General features: G+C 36.7%; 2 protein-coding genes across 4 annotated transcripts; both read right to left on the minus strand.

Annotated features, from left to right (window-relative positions):
* Positions 1-1328: 1328 nt before the first annotated feature.
* LOC137709421 (uncharacterized) lies at positions 1329-9871 on the minus strand. 2 transcript variants are annotated; one of them, XM_088689243.1, is made up of 14 exons: positions 9523-9871; positions 8964-9246; positions 8446-8558; positions 7587-7651; positions 7248-7365; positions 6684-6755; positions 5951-6010; positions 5713-5842; positions 5430-5623; positions 5100-5284; positions 4317-4444; positions 3513-3808; positions 2776-3019; positions 1329-2370 (listed from the first exon to the last, which is right to left on the minus strand). In XM_088689243.1, the coding sequence occupies exons 3-14, from the start codon at positions 8530-8532 to the stop codon at positions 1613-1615; spliced, it is 2337 nt and encodes a 778-aa protein (XP_088545369.1). In that variant the 5' UTR covers positions 8533-8558; positions 8964-9246; positions 9523-9871; the 3' UTR covers positions 1329-1612. The 2 variants fall into 2 exon arrangements, with proteins under 2 accessions (XP_088545369.1, XP_068304611.2); XM_068448510.2 differs by having other exon boundaries at positions 8446-8562; positions 9523-9822.
* Positions 9872-11226: 1355 nt separating this feature from the next.
* On the minus strand, positions 11227-20398 carry LOC137708282 (uncharacterized). Of its 2 annotated transcripts, none has more exons than XM_068447326.2 (5): positions 19964-20398; positions 13737-14147; positions 12995-13578; positions 11797-12312; positions 11227-11666 (listed from the first exon to the last, which is right to left on the minus strand). In XM_068447326.2, the coding sequence occupies exons 2-5, from the start codon at positions 14029-14031 to the stop codon at positions 11532-11534; spliced, it is 1530 nt and encodes a 509-aa protein (XP_068303427.2). In that variant the 5' UTR covers positions 14032-14147; positions 19964-20398; the 3' UTR covers positions 11227-11531. The 2 variants fall into 2 exon arrangements, with proteins under 2 accessions (XP_068303427.2, XP_068303428.2); XM_068447327.2 differs by having other exon boundaries at positions 13782-14147; positions 19964-20397.
* Positions 20399-21172: the final 774 nt, after the last annotated feature.

Here is a 21172-nt window from a genome sequence, read left to right on the forward strand (position 1 = left end):
CCCTAAATAGGGTACTCTCTTCTGATTCATCTCATAGAAATTAAATCCTCACTTAGTTTCTAGCTACTTATATATCTTTATACATGATCTGCATCATTAAACAATGTTTATAATTTTATATGGTGATTGATCGACTACTTCGCCTTTGATGAGATATCTGCTAACTGCTAAGCAAAGATGTCTGGGAACAGAGCTCATTGTAGAGAAAATTGTAATGACATTTATTTATTTGTTTTTGTTTTGCAATCTGTTCTGATTAAGATTCATTTTGCTTTGTATGAACGAAATTGTGCCATATATGAGATAACATTACTAAAAGAAACTATATTTGATTGGGACAACGGAAACAGAATTTACAATCAACCGACACAAGGGTTGCGCTCGTTGCGGGACTTAACCAAACACCTTATGGCACGAGCTGACGACAGTCATGAAGAGACGCTCATTTAATTCAGAAACCGTAATTTTGCTGCTTCTTGGGGCCTAAGCCTTGTTGTATTGCAGTGTCTATGAAACGCATTCTCAACCTCCAAACTTGTGCTGAGCAGAAAAGATAACGAAACCTGCAAATAGTCATTTGCTTAGAGGCGTGGCGTTGAATGGCAAAAGAGAGCTGAACATCTGCCGATGAATGACATAAACCTAACAAGGCAGTTGATAAGAGGGCCCTAAAGTTTTTTTAGGGTAATGATCTATTTCGAACACGTATTATGTTATGTTGTCAGACGGTGAATCTACACTTAAATGATAAGGAATAAGTTAAGAGGATGAGAAAAAGAAAGCGGATCGAGGCAAGCCAGAAGAGGCAGTGCATTGCATGAGTAGAGCCACAAGAGCTATATTTTGCTGATTGGAACTCCATCCATGCTCTACCTCTTGTCTGTCTTATTAACTCTCTTTCCAATTACTCAATAATCAACATATAATAAAACATATACTTTACCAGTTGGTTGGCATTTGAGATTGATAATTGCCTCCATCTCCGTCTGCTTCATTCAACTTGGTGGGTATAATATTTGTCCCTTACAGCTCTGTATATAAACCAAATGAGTAGTGCCTATGCCTAAACCTAATGTGTAATTTCAGTTATGGAAGGGGCCCAGAACAATTGACAAATGTGACGATTGACAATTGAGCTCCCTTCATCACCAAACTCATCTAAACCCCAACCAACCAACACACCAGATTGATGTTTGCCTCGCCTCTATCTGTAGAAACCTTTCTTCTTCCTTTTTTACTGTTTGTTTTAACTAAAGTGGTCGAGGTGATTTTTTGGGTAAGGCAAGATTTTGTTGCGTACGGATCAAAATTTAAGAGATGAACATTGCGTAACGGATTCACATTTAGGCAAAACTTCCATAATAAAAGGTTAAGAATAGCTTCTTTAACATCTCAAAAGACATCACGAATCTGTAAAATTAAAATTGTTACAAAAAGATGACAAGGGCCTTCTTCACTTGAGCCAACTTCTGAATTTCTTCCCCTTCACCAAACACGTGACAAAAGACGTCTAACGACACAAACAGTGTGAACCAACTCCCTAATTCCTCCCAACCCAAGACGGATTCTGGAGTCTCTAGAAAACAAACTCAATAAACCAAAAATTCTTACATCATTCAGAATCAGAATCTCGATCCACAATATCAGGAAATGAATCCGCATCTGAATCATTACCCAGTTCATATGCAATTCCCTTGCCCTTCTCAGGATTTGAAGTAGACGCTGAATTCTTCTCTCTGCCAAGAAACCCATCACCTTTAGCCACCGGAACATCATGGCTTGTAACCGTAATGCTACCTGCTTGATCAGATGGACCACTTCCTAGAGCAACCCTCCCAAAGACTTCTTCAGCAACTCCAACTTTTGAAGACAGACCATTCTCAAGTTGCACTGCAAATTCTTGAACTTGGCAGCATTCAACCATATTTTCATCCCCATTGACTCTCATCTCCACATCCTGAATGGATAATTTCAGCTCCTGTGCACTTCCTCCTAGAGTCTCTTTTCCAAATGAACCATCTACAGCAAGTTTTTTATCCTGATGAACCGTTAGAGTTTTGGATGGCTCTCCCGCCTGCAGAGTCTTGTCTAGGTCACTCATCGGAGCTTCTAATTGTTTACCAGTTGCAAGCCAGCTATTATATAGGTCGTCACAATCTGAATCAGAAGCATCATACACCATTCCCTGTATGTCACTTGAAAACGGAGTTTGGTGCTTTACACTACCAGAGTACATGTTTTCTGGGAGTTTGTGGCTAACTCCATCCGAGAAACCTGCCAGTGGGAGTGCCCTGGGATGTATAAGGACCTCTAAGGTCAAAAGAGAATGAGCACAAAATCCAGCTACTTTGGTTCCAGTTTCTTGCTTGCCTGCAGAAAACCACTTTCATGTGGTTACAGTAATTAAGGAAATACACGTACAAGAAATACAAAATTCATCTGTAGCCGTTTCACTCAGGCATATTGCATAAAATATACTTTTCTAATTAAAGAAAAATTATTGAGATGGTTAATATCATTTCATATACGTGTCTCTTTCTTTTTAAGAAAGATGTCTCATGCTTGTCATTGAGTTTTAATTTGTAGATTCAGAAAACAATGTCAGTCTCATACTCCGTAGTTTTCCCTTTTGAGTAATCACGTGTTATTAAAGAGGTGTAATTCCTTCCTCGACATCAGTAATTAGTTGTAATAGATGCCTATTTGTTGTTATTGATACATCCACGAGATAATCAAAATGAAAAAAGAGATTCCACTTATTCTTGAAGGAATTACCTCTGCGGAAAAGATCGAGACCCTCAGCTAAATAAGGGGGGCGGACACCAGATGAAGAAAGTAATGATGCCAAAAGTGCACGTAGAGCAGCAAGCTGCAAATCACCCCAGATATCAACAGGTTCCTTCAGCTGATATATGTTTTTGTTATCACCAGCACGTCCCCCTTTCATAGAATTTGTAGCTATGTCCATCAGAAGAAGGCCAACATCCGATCGCCATCCTTCAGATTTCAACGCACCACCCTGTGCAAAAGACATAGAACCTCTTGTCGCTCAGTAGTAGTCCTTTGAGGTCAGAAAGAATGATCCACAAGCATTACTTACACAAGTAGATCAGGAACATAAGAACTTTAAAAGACCACACCCGTGTTCTATTAAGACAGAATAATGACAAAATTTGACCACTTAAATATATTTCATCACCAAAAAAAAAAAAAAATGAACTCAACAAAATCAGCAAGGTGGGCGGATGATTATGTGGTTGCTAAAAGTCAGATTTGAAGACTCCATATTGAAATCTAGGATCCAGTAGTCAAGCATCACTACTCTTCTACTTGTGCAAGGACTTTACTATTTCTTACATTAATTATTGACAGAAACCTGATCCAAGACCTTGGATTGACATAAATATCATACACAGATGCATTTGAATCAACATTCTATTCAAGGACATACAGAGTACACTCTCCCTCCACAAAAGGAAAAAAGAAAAAACAAGGACATGGACTACACATACCACAGTCACAAGAGCTTCTAATGCCTCAAGTGCAGCGATTTTCACAGGAATAAGAGATATCGTATGGCTCTTGGGGTTCCCCTCTCCCAAACTACTAGTCTTATGCCACTCAAGAGATCCGCTTGAAGCTCCATGCTTCCTCTTTCTATGGCTAGATTGTGGTGTTGTTTGAAGCAATGCTTCAGTATAAGGCTTTGAGTATCCACTAGAAGGTGCACCGCCACTCTCATTCACAATGGGATTCAGATCAATCAAAGCATTGTTAGCAACCTCCCGTGCCAAGCTTACTGTCATGCCTGATAAGCATATAGTTCCCAATTAGCAAAACCAAAAAATGACTTACAGAAGAAGGGCACTAAATGGCAACCAAATAAAGGGTATCAGGAGAAAGCTTTATGCAGATTCCCTAAACAATTGCTGTCTTAAATAAATGAGGATCATGGACAGAAGCATCACAAGACCGGCAATATATCAGAAGTAAAGGAACATAGTGGAAGGGTGGTTACTGACTGAATTTGACTTTTTAATGCAAATTCAGGATAGAAGTAGCCATCTCCCCGCACAAGATAGCTAATAAGATCAATGCGTAAACTTTATTTCTAGGATTTCTCAAAAGGAATGACTTTGTTTAATAATATGGCTATGCAGATTAGTTCCTTTCTAGAGGGATTAGGCTTTCTGGATTGGTCAACATATCTTGCTCCATCCCCGTCTTTGTAATGTGACATTAGTATTTAACAGGAAGGTTTCTATTCAGCAGGACGAAAACTAGATTAAAATATATTTACTGAAATTACTGCATACCAAAACCCATGGATATCAGCAAAATCCTTGTGATTGAGTAGACCCTTATCCTTAATTCTGGCAATGCACATCTCTTTAAGTACACTGAAAGAAGATGCACTAAATAAGCAGCATGTGGTAAAAGTTGACTGCAAGGAAGACAACAAGATTACCAGAAAGTTAGCATTCTCACTACTCAAGAGCTAGGAAACAAACTAAAGAAGGAAATATCTTTAAGATGTTTAATAGCTGAGAGAAATAGAACCTAAAAGAAACATCTCTAGCATTCCTAAGTTCAGGACTTGGCATATTGAACTCACATTATAGTTGGGATATCAAGTAAGCATCCCCCCGAATATCACAAGTTCAAGAATTAGGTGTCACCTATTACCCAAACGTTCTATTGAACAAAAATTTATGTTGTTCTAAGATATTCATTGACAAATGGCAAAGATAGTAATATCACTAGAGAGACAATTTATTATATTTCAAGCTTGTACATCACTAATTGTCAGCTCAAAGAAAAAAACCATTTGTTCTCTCATTGTTTCTTTCCTTTTTTTTCTTTCTTTCTTTCTTTCTTGGGATTATGCAATTAGACAGAAAATGAGAGTTAGATTATCTACACTTGCACAATATCGGGCAAAGCCAACAATAGCAGGTCCCTGTTAACAAATTTCCAGGTTAGCATTCAACTATGTCGAAGTTAAAACCCATACCAAAAAATAACAATTAAATGGATAACTCAAATTATATCAGTAAGACACATCTGGTAAATAATAGAAGAAGATATTCAAGATTTACCTTTGCACGCCCTCTATAATAGCAGTGAGGAACTCTAAACCATACAGGTGCAGAAGTGGTAGTTCCGAACAAATAAACTCTTGCTGTGTGGCAGTCATAAAGGGCAGCAGAGAGTGTGGGATGGAACCATCCACAATCAGCACTCTCTCAATAAGGGCAAATAAGGACCGAATAGGAACAGTCACCTATTATTATAAATATATTAGATACTTGAGGACTATCAAATTCATTTGCATTGTGCATAAAACAAGGAAAGACAAGTGGAACCTAATATTATAGTGACACTCAGTCTATCCGTTTTTCTTTTTTTCTCTTTTCACAGAAACCCACCTGAACAGGGTACGAAGTTGTTATCATTGTAGAGCAGCAAACCATCAGTGCAGAGATACTGGACATTGTCAAACGCTGAGAACTCTTTCTTCCCTTTGTTGAATCTTTTCCTGACACTTTATTTCCTCCCAACTGAGGAGGGGGATCTTTTCCTGGGGGAATCAATAATCTAATAATTTCATGGCGTTTCGTTTCTACAATACAAGTTATTATGAATATCAGTTATTTACATTAACGCCAATATCAATACAAAAAAAATATCAGAATAGCATCATAACTGTACCTTCCTCAAACCCCTGGAAAACATCATTCAGGTGACCGTTAATCATCAATAAAATCTTCTGAATCATTAAGGACCAGCTATCCTCATCCCCTCTTGACTTTGGTAGTAATGCCAGGCAATAAGCAAGTTTCTGAACGTTGAATACCAGACAGAAGTTATTGCAGATGCCAACTATTGTGCCAGAATATTAACACTACATTTTCCTCACATATTTTGGTTCAAACAAACAGGAGTTTACCTTCAGCATGTTATCACTTCCTTTTCCTGACAAAATTGTTGAAGCAATAACATCTTCAACCTGCATAAACATACATTTAAAATTCATTAGCGAGCAAGGTCTAGTGTGGATGTGAGAAAGTCCTTTCTAGTGTTTGTCCAACAAATAAGGGTCTGGAGAGGTGAGGTTTAATGTTCTTGAGCGTTATTTCAAGTAACAAGAAAATCTTCTAGGTTTTTCATGTAAAGCGGATCAAATAAGGTTTACCTCTAAGGTATTGTTAACTAGGCTTAACATACCTATGGTATGATGAATATACCTCTAGAACAATTCAAGAGGACATATATCTAGCCAACCATTATTAGGTTTCTATGTATTATCTACGATGAGATAGTATGACCCCCTACAATGAGGTACTCTCTGCAGTATTAGCATCATCTTTCAGCTTCTAGCAGGCCACATCTCACAAAGAGAAGTTGTGTCTTTATCGCAAGGTGCAGTTAATAACGTTGTAACTTAATGTTGACAACTTAGAACTGAAATGCCCACACGGTAAGAAATTTGATGATTGTCTGATCCAATTTGGTAAAATTGGCATTTGATTGCTATAAGAACAGGCAAACATGTCTCAATAAATCAAATAATACAAATATACTTCATCCACCAAAAAGAAACTTATTTGATAATATTTACTGTACTTAGCCGTGTACAAATCCAGTAATGGAAGCTCTGTAATGGAGGACAAGGAACTTACACTGTCATAATGACGATTGATGCTCAATGGAAAGAAAGATATAATTGTGCATAACAATTGAACTGCTCCTTCCTGCATGTAATAGCGAAACCATTTCATACATAACTAACATCAATAAAATAAAAATAATAATATTGTCATACTGACTTATATATTCTATTTTGGACAAATGTAATATATTTACTAGACTAAGGTAAGTCTACAGACTCTACACGAACCATGATAAGCCTACTTCTTAAAGTAATTTTCCCAAATCAAACTTTAACACCTGTAAATGAAACTTATTGGATTCATGAAGCTATTTTAGCCAGGAACACTGACTATACACAGTAAAACTAAGAACATCGAGCTATTGAATGACTATAGCTTTAGCCAGCTTGGCCTCTTCAGGGTTTTATCTTAGAACATCCAAATTTGCAAAACATGGCCAAAGATGTTGCCTTACAACTGCCTTAAATTATGGTTTCTATTTTATAAGTAAATGCAAAAATTCATTCCAAAAAAAATCTACCAGAAAGAAAAAACGCTTCTTTCACAGTTATACAACATTGATTAGCAGCTTACCCAAACAACCTCTGAATGATCATCATTTAACAACTTCAAAACTGGTTGAATAATTTGCTGAACAAGTTTCCCGGCATGTGCAGTTCCATCCCTTTTTGCATTTAGAGATCCACCCAGCCTAAAAAAACAAAAGAAAATAGCTTCACACTTGAGGACTGGCACAGTACTAATTTATATAGCCTTCAAATACAATGGATAAGCAATAAGGAATATTAATTCCAGTACAGAATTGCTGATGTAATTTATCAACATTAAATCTTGACTTGATATTATAAAGCAAGATAACAGATATAAGTACCAATGAAAATTCGAGGAATTAATTCGGATATAATATACAACCTTGTGATGAGATCTGACATCGAGGCACAAGAGGCCACCTTCACAAATTGAGAAGTTGTTGTGGGCTGCAAAATGAAACACAAATAAGATTTAAGTTAAAGATTACCTTAAGAGGGTGGAAGAGGGATAGTTCATATATAAATCAGTTTATTCACAACAAAACCAAAAGTTCAAGGGACAGAATCCATGACAGCATCTAAACCTATATAAATGCAGTCTGAGCTATATCAAAGTTCCAAAAACAAATTGCAACAGAGGATCATGTGATCCAAAAGGACAGAGTGCAAAAAATGAAATGCTTGGGCAGCAGTAAAAAAATAGCTAAGTAACATATAGTATAATCCGAAACATGAGGGTTTTACAGATCGTTAGGATATTAGGATTTGTGTATTTATATCTAGCATCTCTTTATCTTTATCATTCATTAAGAAGGGAAATGTTTGTAGTTTCTATAATTTGAAAATGTGCCAAAATTGTGAGGATGGGTCTTGTTACATAAGTAGTCCTGTGAATTCTTATATTTTGATTGCCGAACGTGAGACTGATTTGTTTAGTAAAGGCATTGATGCCAAGTGGAGCGCAATTGGGCACCAGGGCCATGTTTAGCATAGTAACCATACCATCAATATAAATACACCAAATTTTCCTTAAAGCAGCCGGATGAGGCCTCATGTGTTGATCAATAATATTAATATTCACAGGAAGATTAACAAATCTAATACTGCGTTTGTTCAGGTGAATCAAAACCACAGTTGGCAAGGCATGAAGTGTTATTGTAGAAGCAATGTTTTCTTTACATAAAACAAGTATAACTACTGCATAATGAATATTTAATTTAAGCAAACATTCATCTTGGTACCTGAATATGTGATAGAAGTATCTGGAACCAACCAGAGTATGATTCCAAGAACCGCTCAGAGCTGCATTCCCGACAAGTCACCCCCATCAAACAAATTCCTTCCCAACATTTATCTGGCTACAACAGAAAATATGATCAAAAGAATTCACAAGGAAGACAACGAAAACTCTGTCGAATGAAAACAGATAGTTCTTTATTTGACTCGTCGTAACATGGTCTCAAACTGTTACTTATGCCTCTAGTTGCAACTACTAATATAAAAGGTGACTCATCCCAAAACAATTTTACTGGTTTGGCTTCCTCCATAAAGTGGAATTCAGGGTGCACTTTGCCAGCCTAACATTGATAGCTAAAACTGAAAATTTATCATTCAAAATGAATATATTGGACTTTCCTATAGTACTAAACCCAATTGTTTTCAGTAAACTAAAGAAAATCAAATTTATCGTTTTCAAAAAATGTAAACAAACAAGTAACTTCAATTAAATTGAAATAGTGAAAAACTAATATGCAAATACCATGTCACTAGAAACAAGCTGCACCAAGCGACGGACCCAGGAATCAATAGCGGATTTCCACGTAGTGATTAGCTGTTGGTCAGTCACATCTTGTACAGACTCACAAAGGAGGTTGTGGGTTTTGATCGCGTAGACTACATTCGACAGCTTCAATGGACTCCCAGACGGGTGTTTATCGTCGGGGAGGTCTCGGATGAGCTTTTGCAACAGACGAGGCCTTAGAGCAACATCGTACATGTCCTTGACATGGTCGAATGCCGCCATTGGAGCCGAAGCTTAAGCTCTGAAATTGAACATACAGGAAAAAACAGAGGGCCTTAGGGTTTATGAATTTGGTAGTTAAACCCTAATGGGAGGGAGCTTTGGTCTATGTTACAGTTCAAAATTCAACCCAAGTCAATAACTTTCAGTGGTAGGAAATTTCCTACATTGCTTCCCTTCCCCACAAAATAGTAAAATACCATGAATGGTTAACTCTCAAATAAATACTCAAATTTACACTTTGCAGAATAATTAAAAAAAAAAAAAAAAAAAAAAGGAAATCCAGAAAGAAACTTACCAAATATCGGACCAGGGTTGGTGGAGAAGGAGATGGAGGTGTGAGAAGTGTGTGAAGAGACTGATAGAGGCGAATGTTTGGGAGAAAGACGCGTTTACTGTGACAAGTGAAGAACAAGGGCGTCGAGGGAGTTGCAGGTTGGTTAGGGGCGGCAACGATGGGCTAAACATCCGTTCGGATGGGCTTTAGATTTTTTTTCCTTTTGGACTACAGCCCAGTCAGTGCGGTGAGCACGCCATAAGTTAGATCCTCCAGGAGATGGGATACTCGAGCCCAGTCAGTGTGACTCCAAACAAAGTTAGGCCTTCCGGGAGATGGAATGCTCTAAGTATTTTAACGATTAGATTTTAGTTTTTGTATAGCGGTCGGAGTATCTTTTAAATAGCTAGTGCATATGTACGAAGTGGTAAAAAAGATGTGTAAATTACCACTTAATACTATAGTTTAGTGTAATTTATCTTTATTTGTAAGTGAGAAGTCTTAGGTTCAATTCTCGTCAAAGTCGAATTCGAATCACATTATTGCTAAGTCATTGTGAGGCTTAGCCCACTCTTCCAGTTCTTACGTGTGATAACAACATCACCCTTCTTTTAATCATGTTTGTCCTTTAATCACGATGAGAGTGCGTGTATTAACCATTTTTTCTCCAAGTGACAGCTTGCAGCTGATGTTTGGTGTCATCTTTTCTTCTTGTCCTTTATCCAAAATCCTCTCCCTATCATACGTCTGTCATGGAGTATGTTAGGTGATTTCCAGGAATGGAATACCACATTTCCACATTTGGTTTTGTGAATACTTCCTTTTTGGCCTCTGTTGCCTTATTTCTTTCTTTTGACAAAACAATAAAACAATTACAGAAAAAATCATCCAATGTACGAGAAGAAAATTCGAATTTGAACGGACCACTTGACCAAACTCATGTTTGCAAACATATGAGTGAGTAAGCTGCCACACATAAGTTGGCAAAGTACAATTTTAGTTATTTAATTCTAGCAACGTCATTGGAGATGTTTAATGGAATTTGTTGTTAAGCGTTTCAGGGCTCTCGTGAATATGCCGTGAAAGGTGCGAGACATGAAGGCCAAGTGTTAACCAACACAACAGATGCAGATGGATGGTCAGCGTCAGACGATCCCGTGACTCAAAAAGCCTCGTTTCCACATCAAACTTTGGGCGCTCGCGCGTTTCCCACCACCAACCCCACATGGCACATGGTGGTGTAAATCCGAGTCATTTGATTGGACCAATTTTGTCAAATATTGGTTTGGTTTGTTGCAAAGCAGAGTGGTGGGTGGTTCTTGCTTCAAATGGAGACGACACCCTACCAAAGTCTTCTGCAATTTGCTTTTCCCATTGCGTTGTACAGTGCCAACTTCAATGGCCAACCGCAACCAAGCAGCTCAAAGTAGGAGAGGACTTTCATGCCATTTTGTTAGTATTTCAAATCCAATACTAATTGTAATGTGATGAAAAAAATATGATAATACGTAATTGACTTGAAATATTGTCACAATAACATTTCAGTTTGTCAACATCCTTTTGGTGTTATGAAGACGATAATTTGGTAACTTGAGGTCAACTAGAGGCATTAACAAATGGTTTTGCAGTAGACTTGTTACTCAAGTGATTAAGGACTTATGCCCAAATACCCGAAGTCTTAATTTCACAACTTTATTGGGCTTACACTATAAAAATACACTCACATTTGGAGGCAGAATTTGTTGATCTCCTTGTGATATTGAGAAGAATTGATGAATGTTCACAATGACTTCAAGTTGAAGGCAAACAGAAGTACAGGGAGGGCCGGAGATTGGTGGGGAAGCAAAGCCACCCTTACGGGCTTGTTTTGGCTTTCCTACTCCCATCACCCTTATAAATCCTGGAACACATTTCTCTTCGTTCAATCAGTCTAAACCCTACAACACCTAGCTCTAAACATATTTAGGATGAACAATTGAAATGATGAAAATGGTTGGAGAAAAATGCTGGTATGGATCTGGAGTTATAAATTATTTTGGGGGTGTATAAATAACGTCGAAGTCGCTTAGAATCCATTCTGCCACTTCATCTTTGTCACTAACAAAAATTTCTGTACCAACATCAATTGATCCCCATATCCTTCTAGCAGGAGTGGTGCCTGGATCCTACAAATCAGAAACAAAAAATGAATATCAATCGCATGAAGTACACAAATAGTTTTAACTAAACACAAAATAGTTACCAAACATGCCGTAAATTAAACAAAGTTTAGTTCAATTAATTAGCGAAAATTACCTGGTAGTAGTGGAGTCTACTGGATAGGCCACCAACATCAAGCTCCCAAGTTCTAGCATCCCCAATCCAACCCTGCCCTTGTTTGGTTGGATACCCGTACTCGGCCCAGATGGGGTGAGGGAGCAACTGAACTATCTCTTGTGCCTGGGGATTACTGTAAGGATCACATACGCTTACAGGTTTCTCTAAATGTTTAGCATTTCCCGGGGCACAGTAGTAGTGATAAGCCCCATATGGGAAGTTGGCAGTGTCGTTTCTATAAATTTTTCTGTCGTCTGGAGTGATATGGTACGGTGGGCAATTGCCTAAACCTGTGGGGCTGCACCAAGCAGGAGTTTCCGGGTTTATGATCATCTCCGTGTATCTGGTCACGTCCGTGAGCACATCCCCGTCACAGGGTTTGCCGTTGTTCTTCCAACAGCTACCAATGTCAATGAGGTAAAACTGGCTCTTGGGTCCTCCTCCTTGTTTGATGTCCAAAGTCAGCCTGACTTTAAAATTAGGTGACTCTGGAGGCTGAAAATTGACTTTGAATCGTAAGTTATCCGATTAAATAGACTTATAATCCATCTCTTCTAAAATAATCTAGAAGCAATTATATTAGAAAACACGGGCAGATCCAACTCAAACAAAGATGATTATGCTTATAATTGGACACAAGTTATTCATCTCTAATTAATTGCGGCTTTAGGTGAAAATTCGTAGTTAGACCGCTTAAATCAGTGGCCTTGTGACCTTCACTAGATGAACAACTCGAGGGTTGGCCTAATAGTACCACTAACAATTGAAAAAGGTCCAGAGTATGAAGTTTCTAACACCGTTGACCATGATTTGGTATGAAATGCCATCTAACAGGATTGAATAATTAATCGTTTCATGCAAAATGGACAGAGACAGATACAAGATTAATTATTCATAAAAATCCTCAGCTGAATAAATTAACACCAGAAAAATCCAGTTAGCTTAACGGATTCTCAGCCGTCCAATTATGTGCTTGTCTTGTTAATTGTTACTTTGTTATTTGACGTATGAAACAAGGAAAGCATATGTCCTGTTTGCCAATCACCACATTACATATTTTCTTATCACCAAGACAAGCAATAAGACTAAACTGTGTGCACGCAATTAAGAGTGTAAGCAACGTAATTGGATTCGAGTGCTTGAAATTATATTGGGATGAATCGATTATTCTACTTACAATTTTGAGCATTCCTCTTGTATCATAGTGATAGCCACCAGAATATCCTTGGGTTGCATCAGCTCTGAGGTAGAGCATCAGCCATGGATACTTCTTTGAAGTCTTGAGTATGTGCCTGAACTCCCAGCTTCCAACACCAAGTTTCTTCTTCCATTCCACCTCGTAGAAAGATATCGAATCGAGCCCATCGCTGGGGTTGGATCCCAGATCATAAGTCCCATTGAAACTTCCTCTCATTGTGGTATTACCATCTAGCAGAGTCCTCTGGTGGACCACAGTGGGTTGATTCATACAGCCCTTCCCAAAGCAAGGGAACCTTCCGGGATCGCTAAAAGGCGGTGTCTTTTTCCCATTGGAAGGGCACAGCCCAGCCATTGTGTCAAAGTTTCCATTTTTGAGCATAATCATCCAGAAATGCCACGGTTTTGGAGAGTCTTGGACTTGACACAGAGAACCCAGATACAGCTCCTTCTCCACTGCATAAAGGTCCACATTGTTCAAAGCCCCCTGGCTTATCCCTGGGAATGGAGTCCCCACCCCAAGCAAGTTGTCTTTTTCGCTCACTCCGTGTTTTAAGGAAGTACCTAAGATTAACAGATTAATTCATCAGAGTTAATTAAGAATTATACAGTGACAAACATTGACAAGAAATTGGAGCATTTATCAAACAAATGGTGAGCAAATAAATAAATGATTGAAGCAAATTGAGAAGTGAAACAAAAAAACAAAAAGAAAAACCCACTATTTTTCGTCAGTTTCTTTGTTGATTTATGGTGGTTGTGCTTACTTGTGAGATTAAAGCAATCAGCAGCTCTGGGACTGCCCATATCAGGTGCTTCTTCTCCAACTTCATTGCAGAAGTTCCAAGCTTCCAAGGCCACTCTCAGCTCATCCCTCCTCATTCCTGGGTCACCAACTGCTGAGGCATAATCACTTTTCCCAGAAGCAAAAGCACCATCAATGAGCAGCAGAAGAATCAGATGTGACAAAAACAATGAAACATGCATCATCTGATTCTGATTCTGATCCTTCTTCATGGCTCTCTCCTGTTCTCAGAGAAAGAGCAAGATGGTGCAGCTTATATATCTACGATATTTTGGGAATGCTGGTGAAGTGCGGATGTTGGCCAGTTCCTCCCTCTATTTTTTTTATTCTGAAAATATTTAACTAATTAAATTGCCGAATATGTGTTTGTTAATCGGATTATTATTAATCTGTTAAAAGTTACAAAAGTATAGACTCTGTTCTTTTACGTTTCACCTAAAGCAACAAAGGTCTTTTGTGGACCCTCTGTCTCTCTCAAGCTAAACCGAGTTCTTTTCATACGATAATACTATTTACACCCATTTTTATATACAATAATACTATTCACACTTATTTTTATTTTCTACATTTTTTTTTTAATCTATCAAATAGAATAAATTGAGAAAAATTAATAAAAATATATGAAATATTAAAATAAATATGTAAATAGCTTTATCTTTTCTCATATTGTTAAATAATCAAATCAGACCTGTTATTTCTATTAAAATCCCAATTGATAAAACAAATTACAACACAAAATTAAGAAATTTGCTAGCATATATTTAATAAATTACACCAGATCTTTTAGGATGAAAGTCGAATTAATAAGTGATCAAATTATCCATTTCTCTAAAACCTTGACCTTTTCTTTTTCTTATTTTCAATATTATAGCTTTAGTTTTGAATTTAATAGCGTGACTCCAACTTCCATTCAAAAAAAAAACAAAAAAAAAAAAAATAGCGTGACTCCAACGAGAAGCAACTATCGATTCGCTGGAGGGGATACTATAGTCGGTCACAAGTGGGACCTTTTATGGTGTAAAAGACGCATGAGCCGAACTAGTCTGGAAAGAGAGGACGACTTAAAAGGGGTCAGGAAGTCAAGCAGTTCGGGTTCTCGGTCGGTTCCTGTTCCGCCCGGTTCATAACTAGAAAATTCGCACATAGAACAAAAAATCAAGAGCTCCAAGATAATAAAGACCGAGAAGAACGACTCAAGAACACTTTTACATGTTCCTCGTTTTAATAGAACAACGACGTATGTAGATCTGTATGTCATTTTTGTATCAAACTCGTTGCATGTAAATACATGGTTGTCGCAAATAAGGTTTTACAACCTAAATCTCTTTTTATTCATATTCATTTGCCTTTTCTAATTTTTTATCGTTTATTTTTGTGGTGAAGGGTGGCAATTGTCCATTAATGAGCACTGGTTCTTCTTGTAATTTATCACTTTCGTAATGAAAGTTGGGATGGTCACAGACCTTTATCAGATTTATGAAACCTAAATTTTTTGCCTGGAATGTAAAATGATATTCTCCTTTTTGACCTTTTCAACCATTTACAGGAGAATCAAATCTTAACTGTTTACTTCATTTTGCCTATTTTTTGGGCCAACTTGAATTTTATTTGGACTTAAGAAACTAATCGTATATTATCGTTTGTCACGTCGTATCAATCGATAATAAAAAGTTAAAAAAGATAATGAGTATGGGCGTGTTTGTAGAAATAGTGGACGAACATAATATCTAGCAGTCAAAGTAGTCCACCTGTTGATGATGTTATTATACATGGCACTAGCTAGCTACTAACTTTACAAATTCAATTCAACTTAAGACTCCTAAATGAGTTTGTTTACGGGCTCCTTCGAGCCTAGTGCATCTTCCCACAATTAATCGTAATCATTATTCCATCTAGATAAGGACAAACACTATATGTATATATTATTTTTTATTACAAACGTTTTTTTACGTACTTTTAAAATGATTAAACATATTTTCGGTGAGGATGTTTTCGAATTTCAAAAGCATTTGAGGTGCATTTTGAGAGAAACACCAATTATGTGTTTTTTGTTTTGCAGAAAATACTTTCATCAAAAAGATTTTTAATCATTTTAAAGTGACTTCCAACCACACCCTACATTTGGATTAGTGAGATGGTCTTAGTTTAATACAAGACCAGACAGATTATGTAATATGCCTACGCATTTAATCCTGAGAACATGCCTGGCTGCCTGCAATCCGATCGAGCTTCAACATTTCACAAGCACCAGAGAAACCACTCACCAGAATGCATTACCAAAACTAATATATATATCCATTATCCTGTCATGAATGAAAGGACCATATATATGAATTATTTGAGTTATTAAGGAACAGGTAATGTTAGGTGGTGGATACAGATTTGATCAAATGATATATTTATATATACACATACACACCCACAGATAAGTTTGGCTCATATATGCCTACTTACTCCTCAATAAATTGTGTTCTCTAACTGATCATCTTCTTTGCAACTTGCTTTTGCCACCATATTAAGTCATGTTCTTACTCCTAATTTTATACATACGAGTACATGCCCATGAAAATCTGATAGTGATACAAAAGTTCAGAGATTGCGTTTGATAACAATTTTGTTTTTTAGTTTTGATTCTACTTTTTTTTATTATTTGAGACTATGTAGAAAAAAAAAAAAAGAGGGATGAAGAAGGGTGATGGAGAGAGAGAAAGAAAGAGTCAGTCCCAAAACAAATTTAGGCCTAATTCGACTCGAGAGGGCAATAAGACCTTTCTAATTTCATACTTTAGCATAATATTTTTGGACTAACTACATTTATACCCTTTACGTTTGGCAAGATTCTCTAAATCTGTCGAGAAGTTTCAATTTTCTCGCATTAGTTGTAAAATTATATCAACTGATCTCTTATTTCTAGTTAACCGTCTAGTCCTTTGTGAGAACATACAAGTATAAGATCCATTCCTATATTGATGTGGAAGTCACAACTGCACCATATGAACCAAAACTAGTCACCATGGAGCTTCAACTTCTCTTGAATCAACAACAAACCACACATTTTGGCCCCAACTTCTCTAGTATAACCCTTTTGATAACCATTTATTTTTTATTTTTGGCTTCATCTTTTGTGTCTGATATGAGGAAAAATAATTGGGACACAGGAGGGATTAAAAGCGTGATGTGAGAAAATGAACAAAAACAAAATCTTGAAATTGAAAGCAACTATATATATTCCTTATTATGCATTTCTTTATTATGCATTTCTTTTACATCTTTCCAATCATCCTTTATCCACTCTTTCTTCATCCCTCTATTCTGCTATATATATATTCCTCATCTCTTACAAAAAAACAAAATTATGAAAACCAAAAGCAAAACATGAAATAGTTAACAAATACGGCATAAGTGGTTCTTATTTTAGCACCAACTAGGGTATTTGTGTCACGCCCCGATCCCTACATACGACCAACATCGGCACGCAACATCACCACATTACTGTTTATCTATCATGTCTCGCCTCCGAGAAAAAAACCAAAACATAATTATTGCTTTAACCACGCATTCATTTTCTTTTATTTCATGGTTGCATTTAACCTTAGTGTTATATTGCCTACATACCCTACGAAGGGATCAAGCCACTCGTAGTTCACCATTCACTAAACTCAGACATTTATCCCAGTGCGTTCTAATAGGAAGGCATAATATTCCTCAATCAATTATTGGGACTTGACAAGCATGAATTACTAGATTCAAAGCTACACAACAAACCCACATGATAACCAAGATTTCCATTTCATCCATCATATAAATCACTATGTTTCAACATAATACCGCAATTCATAGCATGCAACATCTCACAAAAACCAACGAAGCACAATATTATTCTCTATCCACATTGGTCAACGAATCTAATCATAGTAAAAACAATCATATCCAACATCATTCCACAATCACTCCAATTAAGCAATCCCAAGAATCAAAGATGCACGATATTAACGTCTGACTACGTTAATCAATCAATGAAATAACATATCATTTCATGAATTTAATTAAAGAACTCTACATAATTCCCTACTTGGATTATAATTAATAACATGGTAAATTTCATTTATATTCACAAGATCTAGTGTGGTTAATCCCCATTCATTCAAATATAGGTTTCCAGATTAACTTATGAATATGAGCAAGAGTAAGGATTCCGAACCACTCAACGGAATCCAACTAAAATATGGCACCTACTGAAATGTTTCAAGTACTACTACTCCTCATCACCTCTGGTATGCGTATGGTCCCCCATTGCGGATATACCAAGTAGAACCATAGGCATAATCTAAGCGTGCAGACAGTGATCACCCATCACGGATATACCAAGCATGATCACCCCTGTAATACGTATGGTCCCCCATTGCAGATATCCCAAGCAGGACCACATCCTAACTCTAGGTAGTGATCACCCATCGCAGATATACCAAGCATGATCACTCCTAAAATGCGTGTGGTCCCCCATCACGGATATACCAAGCAGCACATATGCATAGTCTAATAACGTAGGTAGTGATCACCCATCGCGGATATACCAAGCATAATCACCCCTAACCGTCCCCCATTGCGGATATACCAAGCATGATGGCTTCTAGAATGCATATGGTCCCCCATTGCGGATACACCAAGCAGATTCATAAGCATAGTCTATTCGTGCAGGCGGTGATCACCATCGTAGATATACCAGGCATGATCACCCCTGTAATACGTACGGTCCCCCTTCGCGGATATACCAAGCAGAACCTTCCATGTACCACGCTACATGGTGCATTCACATCATACATTCTATACCATACATCAGTTCATCATGAATCTCAATTTCACGGATATACACTATCGACTCCACCTAACCTAACAATATGTAAATAACAACATGGTCACGACATAACATTTGTACGAGTACAACTTTAGAAAACATGGAATATGTAAAAGTCAAATATAAGTATGGTATCTTTTGAAATTAATTAAATGATAAACAAATACCATATACAGCCTTCTCTATATCGGCCTCTATACATAAAAACCAATAGGCATATAATTCTTACTGTAAATCCCTATTATACAAATCACATATCATGTTGTATATAAATAAAGCAATGAATCAAAATAGAAAGAGCCATCGGGTTTCCCTCTAATTACTACTTCCTACTTTTCTGAACCACAAACCATATTAATTCTGTAAATAACAACCTATAATCAGTCATTAGAAGAATAAAGACATTTGGAAGGTTTACCCATATGTGCAAGCTACAGGTTGACTAAAGGTGAAGTAGTTTGTTCCCTAACCCTTTCTTGCATTTGAAACTAATCAATTAGTAGCCAAAGTAATATCGTATATCCTTTTGTTTAACATGCAACATAGACATTATTTTAGTATAACATATACTTCAATTAACGATACTAGTATAAAGCAAAGTAATTTAAAGAAAAACTCGGATAAGAATTGAATAATGTAGAAATAACACTCTTTCTCTCTACAAAAGTTGCATAAAACTGCTTTGATCAACCAAGTTTAAGCTCATAATGAACGCTCAAACCTGAACCAAATGTTATCAACTTAAATGGTTTTTTTTTTTTTTTTTTTTTTTTTTTTTTTTTTTTTTTTTTGGAGGCTTGTTTTGTGTACTTTAAAATCATATAATATTGGTAGATAACGGAGCCCTAAATTGAAAGTTATGCTAACTATAAAATGGAGTCCCAAAACTGGAAATACAGAACTTGCTGCTGTCTGGCAGCCCTGTGACTCAACTTTGGACATGATTTTGATCAATCAAAATTAGACAGAATTGAGTGAAATCAGATGGGTTTTGATCACGGACATGTCTATTTTCAAAACACACAATATTAAAAGGAGCTCACAAGGACATAGAAATCAAAAGCCAAAGTAGGCTACTTGAAACATAGTTTCTCTCTGCAAAATGAATAAGTTTCCTGCGATTTAGAACCCATACTCGTTTAATCTAATTTACAATTTCAGGGCAATTCCAAACCATCCAGTAATCATATTTAACTTCTATTTCAATGTGTTAACTTACCTATATCATGCTTAATTCTTCCTCTTTTAGCCAAATACTACAAAAAATACAATAAAATTAAAGTATGTACCTTTTCTTGTTTCATCTTGCAAGTGAACTCGTTGCTCCATTGTTTGCAAGCACAGCTTCAGTCATTGTTCCTGTTTGCCCATTTGTATCTCGCAGCAAGAGAGTCAATTGAGTAGACAGGGATGTTGCTTCTGTTTGCAATGTCTAGACATTCTGTTCTTCGTTCCTCTACCAAAATACACATGCTTCGCCGGAAAATTGTAGAAACTCGTCCGAAAAGCCGGACTTCGTTGGAGCTTCTCGATTCGTTATCTAAATTTCATTTTTTTCAAAATTAAGCACAAGGGGGGAGTTCGTGGCGAGATGGAAATTATGAATGATAGTTTTGTGATTTGGGCTTGCCGGATAACGCGGCTTCGACTCCTTGTCAGCCTTGTCCGTGTCGTATGAGGAAGGAAAGAGAGGGATGGACTTGGAGTGAGAGAGTTCTCGAGAGTTCAGGAAATAAGTGTCTATCCCCCGAACCTCACGACAAGAAAATTAAAATACTCTCTCTCTCTCTCTTGCTGCCATCTGGCAGCTTCTAATCTTCATTTCTTTTCTTTTTTTTTTTTTTTTTTTTTTTCCTTGTATTCGTCCCTTTCCAAATTAATGGAACCCTTAAAAATATTAAAATTTTATTTTAATTAAGAAAATTCTAACGTCCGTAACGTCTTCTTTCTCGTTTCGATTCACGAACGACATTCGCCTATGCGTTTTTGGGGTTGAGCTCAATTCGAAAACATTAAGAGTGACCCCCGAAAATCTACGAATTTAAATAATTATTTTCAAAAATTCAAACTTCGTAATTAAGTAATCAAAACCTAAAATTAATTTAAATTCGCGAAAATGATATAAAATTCTCAGAATACAAAATACGTAAATTACAATAGTGAAATCCAAGAATGAGATTTCACAATTTGACAATATTGTCATCATTTTTCATTTTAGTGTTGTTATTGACACTCCAAACACTAATTACACAGTTTTCATAAATGTATTTTTATTTCCACGTACGTAGAAAATTAGAGAAATGCTTGGGAAACTCTCAAAAAGTGGCACTCTCTATGAACTATCTACCATCTAACAGTTTAACTCAATTTCCATGCTAATTTTATAAAACATTGTATCAAAAATATTAAGTAGTAAAGTGTCCCCTTTTTTAGAGAATCTTTTTAGTATTTCTCAAAAAATTAACATGCCATGCGCAAAAGGTATAGACATCGAATTG

The sequence above is a fragment of the Pyrus communis genome, chromosome 17, assembly GCF_041283825.1.
Source record: "Pyrus communis isolate YQ-2024b chromosome 17, ASM4128382v1, whole genome shotgun sequence".
Taxonomy (NCBI): domain Eukaryota; kingdom Viridiplantae; phylum Streptophyta; class Magnoliopsida; order Rosales; family Rosaceae; genus Pyrus; species Pyrus communis.

Coding starts and splice junctions, on each gene's coding strand:
- LOC137708282 (XM_068447326.2), bottom strand. CDS start 14,031: ATGAAGAAGGATCAGAATCAGAATCAGATGATGCATGTTTCATTGTTT. Junction 13,579..13,736: donor AAAGAAACTGACGAAAAATA/GTGGGTTTTTCT, acceptor TGTTAATCTTAG/GTACTTCCTTAAAACACGGA. Junction 12,313..12,994: donor CAAGAGGAATGCTCAAAATT/GTAAGTAGAATA, acceptor GTCAATTTTCAG/CCTCCAGAGTCACCTAATTT.
- LOC137709421 (XM_068448510.2), bottom strand. CDS start 9,227: ATGGCGGCATTCGACCATGTCAAGGACATGTACGATGTTGCTCTAAGG. Junction 6,756..7,247: donor ATCATTCAGAGGTTGTTTGG/GTAAGCTGCTAA, acceptor TATTACATGCAG/GAAGGAGCAGTTCAATTGTT. Junction 5,843..5,950: donor GAAGTGATAACATGCTGAAG/GTAAACTCCTGT, acceptor TTCAACGTTCAG/AAACTTGCTTATTGCCTGGC.